At 39.3% G+C, this 6,755-nt stretch overlaps 1 protein-coding gene across 1 annotated transcript in view; it reads left to right on the forward strand.

Annotated features, from left to right (window-relative positions):
• The window catches only part of COG3 (component of oligomeric golgi complex 3), an 85,742-nt gene that overhangs the window by 31,380 nt on the left and 47,607 nt on the right, over nucleotides 1-6,755 (forward strand). The window contains exons 10-13 of the mRNA XM_006757185.2: nucleotides 672-798; nucleotides 1,400-1,491; nucleotides 3,012-3,151; nucleotides 5,026-5,186. Coding sequence (XP_006757248.1) covers nucleotides 672-798; nucleotides 1,400-1,491; nucleotides 3,012-3,151; nucleotides 5,026-5,186 — 520 coding nt within the window. The remainder of the gene's footprint in view (nucleotides 1-671; nucleotides 799-1,399; nucleotides 1,492-3,011; nucleotides 3,152-5,025; nucleotides 5,187-6,755) is intronic.

A 6,755-nucleotide genomic window follows, 5' to 3' on the forward strand; every position in this document is an offset into this window, starting at 1 on the left:
TCCCTCTCTGCCTCCCTGAGTGCTGGCTCCTCCCCGCTTCCCTGCCTGCCTGCCTGATCGCCCCTAACTGCCTCTGCCTGCCTGCCGGATTGCCCGTAACTGCTCCCCTGCTGGCCTGATTGCCCCCCACTGCCTCTGCCTGCCTGCTGGATCACCCCTAACTGCTCCCCTGGTGGCCTGATGGACCCTCACCACCTCTGCCTGCCAGCCTGATCGCCCCTAACTGCCCTCCCCTGCCGGCCTGATTGCCACCTAACTGCTCCCCTGCCAGCCTGATCTCCTCTTAACTGCTCCTTTGCTGGCCTGATTACCCCCTAACTGCTCCCATGCTGGCCTGGTTGCCCCCTAACTACTCCCCCCTGTTGGCCTGACCGCCTCCTAACGGCTCCCCCTTGCTGGCCTGATCACCTCTAACCACCTCTGCCTTGGCCCCTGCCACCGTGACTTTGTCCGGAAGGATGTCCAGAAGTTGTCCGGTCTAATTAGCATATTACCCTTTTTATTAGTATAGATTATTAATATAGATAAATATTTCTAGTATTTAATGTGAGCAAATGAGAGGTGACCTTATAGCATTAGAGGTTTGGCAACCTAATCTGGGACTTAAGATCAGATTTAATTTATATATCTGAAATCAAAAATTTATACCCATCTCATTTGTTTTTCACCAGATACCAACAATTGCTAAATGACATCCACCAATGTTACCTTGATCAGCGGGAGCTCCTTTTGGGGCCTAGTATTACTTGTACTGTAACAGAGTTAACCAGCCAGAATAATAGAGATCATTGTGCCTTGGTAAGTTTCTGCTTGTTTTGGTTTAATATTAACCCTTCCTCTGAAATATTTTGATACCCTAGAAGCTATATTTGGCTAAATAAGTTTTGTTTTCCATAGATACAAACTTAGAGAATTTTTCTTTCAGTTATGACAAATCTAGGTTGTAATTAGCCTTCAACTTGGCAAAATATTCTCATTTTGATCTATTTTTTGACCTATGAAGATTCACAAACAAGTATTGTTCCTAGAAAGATGAAGTTTCAAGTTTGTGGATCTATCATAGCTTTTGCTGCACAAGTGCTTTTCTGTTTAGTGTGATTTTAATTTATTCTATTAAAAAAGTACATAAAGATTCTTTTTAAGTACCCCTATTCAACTAGAAAAGTAATTTATTTTCATTGTCATACGTTTAGAAAATGCATAATGAAGAAAATAAAAATCATCCATATTTACATTATGCAGTCAGCTATTGAAAACCATTAATTTTCTGTGCTTAAGTAACTTGTTATATGAATATATATGCATAATCTCTTTTTCAATAAAATACTTGCTTTATTTCATGAATGCTAGAATTGTTATGTGTCTTTAACTGTAGGTGGTGTGTATTTGTTTCCTACAGATTCGCAGTGGCTGTGCCTTTATGGTCCATGTGTGCCAGGATGAGCACCAACTTTACAATGAATTTTTCACAAAACCAACATCAAAATTAGAGTAGGTAGTACACAGAGTTTAACTCTTGCTTTTAAGATTTAATTTGCTAATGATCATAATGGCTTATTATTACATGGGAGTATTCTTAAATTAACTGCAGAGTGTTTTAACTTTTGTGGGTGTGTGAACAGAATACTGTCGAGTGGGACAGTGTTTATTTATTTTAAGATGAATATGTGTAATTTAAAGGCCAACATGCTTTCATATTGTTATAATTATGGAGATAGTATGGTATGATAGTAAGAATCCTATATAGAGAACTAAGTCTTGGGATCCCTTTATCTCCACCAAGTAAATAAATCCTTCCAGTTAAAAAATTCTGTGTTTCTAACTAATGAAAGACACTTAAAAATACAGACACTGCTTAATATCCTTTTTAAAAAGTTTTTCCAAAGTGTCTTTCCGATCCACTGTTACTAACTTTCGGTTTCTTCTTATTGGCAGTTTGGACTGCTATAAAGAGTCCAAGACTGTGATCCTTATAATGGTGAAGAGACAAGTGTATTGTACCGTTTTGATTGGGTTGATCACTTTTTTTTTTTTTACAGAGAGAAAGGGAGAGGGGCATAGAGAGTTAGAAACATTGATAAGAGAGAAACATCAATTTAGCTGCCTTCTGCACACTCCCTACTGGGGATGTGTCCGCAACCAAGGTAGCCCTTGTCTGGACTCGAACCTGGGACCCTTCAGTCCACAGGCCGGCGCTCTATCCATTGAGCCAAACCAGTTAGTCTGGGTTGATCACTTTTGATGAAATACTGCATATAGAAGAATACTATTGACAATATGAATAATGTAGACAACATAGTTTTTTCTTTTCAAATGTTTTTGTCAAAATACTTGCATGTCCAGAGTACTTTGAGTTTTGTTAATCTGAATCTGCAAGTATTCAAGAATTCTGAATGTATCTTTCCTGGGGAAAATGTTATCATTTGATTCACAGTGATGTAGAATATAAAATGATAATTAAGTCTACTGATTACTTTTTATTGTGTTTGAAGGGACATATACAAAGTTATTACTGAAATAAGTAAAAGTTGTAATGAATTGACATTTGGCTGGAGGCAGCTAATTTGAATTGATTGCTCATTGTTTATTGATTCTTGGCTTTTATTTATTTTTTATTTTTAAAATATATTTTATTGATTTTTTACAGAAAGGATGGGAGAGGTATAGTTAGAAACATCGATAAGAGAGAAACATCGATCAGCTGCCTCCTGCACACTCCTTACTGGGTATGTGCCCGCAACCAAGGTACATGCCCTTGACCGGAATTGAACCTGGGACTCTTCAGTCCTCAGGCCGATGCTCTATCCACTGAGCCAAACCGGTTAGGGCTGATTCTTGGCTTTTAAAATAGCACTTTACAGAATTATTTTGAGCCTTTCATCTTCATTATATAATGTTCCCCATATTATTTCCTAGTAGATTTTTTACTAGGTTTATTGGATGGAAATAATAAAAAATGTCTTTTAAACTGGAAAGATTGCTACTAAACCATGTTTCTTTCTTTATTTTAGTGAACTTTTGGAGAAACTGTGTGTGTCATTGTATGATGTCTTCAGGCCATTGATCATTCATGTTATTCACTTAGAGACGCTTTCAGAACTTTGTGGGATTCTTAAAAATGAGGTGCTGGAAGATCATGTACAGAACAATGGTAAATGATAAGTAAGAGTGATAATTTCAAAGGCTTTTATATCTGTGGCTCAGTGAATTTGAGAAAGATTAGTTCTTTCTCCCTGTACCTTTCTACCTATATGAACTTAATATTTTTGAAGCCTGGGCTGATGCCTTATCTCTTTCTGAATTAAGGTGTACCTTGTTCTGTGACTAAATGTACAAATTGAATGGGGAGAGCATTTTAAAATCTGAACAAAATTAGTAATAAAATAACTATAGTTACTTTACTTTCTGGCATCTGAAATCCAGAGAGAACGGACCTCAGCTTTGGTTTATGCATTTTTAGTGCACAGTTACCAGAATACATAAATTGACTATATTGTATACTGTCCTCCTCCCCCCATCATTGATTTTCTAGAGAGAGTGGGAGGGAGGGGGGAAAGGAGAGAGAGGAGGAGGAGGAGAAGAAAGAGAGAGAGAGAGAGAGAGAGAGAGAGAGAGATGTGAGAGAGAGATGTGAGAGAGAGACATTGTTTAGCTGCCTTTTACTCTCACACACAAATGTGCCCCAGAGAGAGAGAGATGAGAGAGAGAGATGTGAGAGAGAGACATTGATTAGCTGCCTTTTGCACTCACCCAGGAATGTGCCCCTGAGAGAGAGAGAGATGAGAGAGAGAGATGTGAGAGAGAGACATTGATTAGCTGCCTTTTGCACTCACCCAGGAATGTGCCCCTGACCGGGAATCAAACCCTCGACCTTTTGGTGCGAGGGCTGATGCTCTAACCACTGCGCAGAAACGGTCAGGGCTATATTGTATATTCTTGATTAAAAAACAGGAATTATTTCAGCATACATACATAATAATGATTCATCTTTTTGAAATTATATATATATATATATATATAGCTATTCTCTAAATCAGATTTGTTTTATACATGTGATACACTCCTCAATATTTGATTTGTCAAACGATTTTCCTAATGATACATAGGTACCTTTAAAAAAATACCCTTCAAGTAATCATTTTACTGGCAGAAATTATTTGACTTTCCTTAGGAGACACTGGAGGTTTGTTACTCTTCCAGAGTTTCTTATTCTACTGCATTTACTTCATTCAAAGACATACATGTTCTCATTTTTTTTGAACTTTTTTTTTTAGTTTATTTGAGCCAAATATAACATATGTTGGCAATCAAGATCAAATGCTCCAGAGAATAACAGTTTTGCAGTTTCTTTTATGCATTTAAGATTAAGGAGGGCATTTTCTTACATTTTAATGCTTCTGAATTAAAGATGATTTTTAAAATTAATGTGAATATTTATGTGATTGTGCAGTGTCTTCAACTCCTCAGCATTCGGAAGCTGTTACTGAATTACTGGTGTGTCTTAACATTGATGGCATCTTAGAAATGAAGAAATTCTATATAAAATCATATCTCATTTTATTTTTAAATCATTTTTCTTTGTGAAAATATTAACAAGTCATTTAATATCTGTGGGACCCAATTTATTTGTAAAATGGGGATGATAACCCAATTAATAAGTTGGCTTAGCTATCTCTTAGGATTGGTCTGAAGCTGTATGAGATAACTTAAAAAGTACAAAACACTTTAAAAGTCAGATTTTATTATTCATACATATTAATAATAGAAATAATTTCACAGAGTCCCAGGAAGAAGATGGAAGGGCAAAGTTATTTCCCAATTATAAATTTAAGGAAATTGAAAGACATTTATTAAATATTTTAAGGTCATTGAGTCACACTGAAATAGAGTAGATATATATAACCTCAGACCATGATGCAAGTGGTTCATACTGTTACTAGATAATTTAGTAATATATTTACTTATTTAAAGAAAGTATTTTTCTAAATCTGAAAGAATGGGTGATTGTACTTTTTTTTAAATCAGCTGAACAACTAGGGGCATTTGCAGCTGGAGTAAAGCAGATGTTGGAAGATGTACAAGAGCGGCTCGTCTACAGAACCCACATCTACATTCAGACAGACATCATTGGCTACAAGCCGGCTCCTGGAGATCTGGCATATCCTGATAAGTTAGTAATGATGGAGGTGGGTTCTCCTTACTGATCTCATCCCTACCCCTTCGCTATTTTCAGGATTTTTCTTTTAAGTTCTCAAAATGTCAAATCAAGATAAACCTGCCACAAAATCATCCTATATAATAAAAGCCTAGGTGACGCAATGCCCTCGCGTGACATCATCACAAGATGGCTACCAGAAGATGGCCACCACAAGATGGCCAGCAGGGGAGGGCAGTTGCGGGCGATCAGGCCTGTAGGGGAGGGCAGTTGTGGGCGATCAGGCCTGCAGGGGAGGGCAGTTACAACATACACAAAAAACAGTTTCAGTATTGTACCACCAATACCATAACAAACTTACTGAATTCAAGATTTTTGTACTTCTTTTTGTCCTTAAAATATATCCTACTAAGATATGCAGGATGGGGCAAAAGTAGGCTTACAGTTGTGACTATGCGAAATAGGGTTTATTCTTGTATTATTATTTATTGTATTATTACTTATTGGCCAAATGAATAACTAACTGTAAACCTACTTTTGCCCCACCCTATACAATCAGATACTGTCAGCTATAGATCTGAAGATTTTACTTACGAGCTAATCTCCTTAGACTAGAGATTTTGCCCATTAATGTTGTCGTTTGCCTGGCATGGGGGAACTGTAGACTCAGAGATCTAGGTTCAAATTCTAGCTCTATCAGTATCTGTTACTTAGCTTCAATGTATGTTTCATTATTTGTAAAATAGGCATAATAATACTGATCATGGAGGGTTGTGAGAGTAGAGATAATGTCTAGAAAGCCCTTAACTTAGTAGTCATAGTAGACAGTGGCTGTTATTGTTTAACCTTTAAAATATTTAAAAACAACATTTGATTGAAAGTTTATGAGTAAAGTATTCAACTCATCAGTTAAAGTTAAATTTTAATGTTTTCCAGCTTTATTGAGATACTAGAGGCCTGGTGCATGAATTCATGCACAGGTGGGGTCTCTCAGGGTGGCCTGTGGAGATTGGGCCCCAGCTCACGCCCCCAGCCTCGCAGTCTTGTAGCCAACCTGGTACCCAGCCTTTGCCTGGCACCGCCCCCTCACCTACTCCATCATCCCGCCTGTGGGGCGATCAGTTGGGGCCAGGGGCTCCCTGCCTGGCTCCCTCAGTGCCTGGGAGCCAGGCAGTGGCCCTGCCCCTCCTGCCCGCACCCTGCCACTGGTCACTGTCTGCTGGGTGATGGGTGGGGCCATCAGCCCCATGCTTTCACCTGCCTTGACCTTGTGCCACCCACTCACCTGCTCCACCATCCTGCTGTGGTCCTGCTCTCATCAGGGCCCATTGGGGCCAGCAGTGCCTCCACTGTCACCCGCTGCCAGCACCATGTCGCTGACTCCCGCCATGTTCCGTGCTGCCCCCCTGGTGGTCAGCGCACGTCATAGTGAGTGGTTGAACTCCCTGTCGAATGACCACCCAAGGGGACAATTTGCATATTAGGCTTTTATATAGGTCTAGAGGCCCGGTGCACAAAAATTTGTGCACTTGGGGGTGTGTGTCCCTCAGCCCCACTTGTGCCCTCTCACAGTCTGGGACCCCCCGGGAGATAACGACCC

The sequence above is a fragment of the Myotis davidii genome, unplaced genomic scaffold (assembly GCF_000327345.1).
Source record: "Myotis davidii unplaced genomic scaffold, ASM32734v1 scaffold533, whole genome shotgun sequence".
In the NCBI taxonomy this organism is placed as follows: domain Eukaryota; kingdom Metazoa; phylum Chordata; class Mammalia; order Chiroptera; family Vespertilionidae; genus Myotis; species Myotis davidii.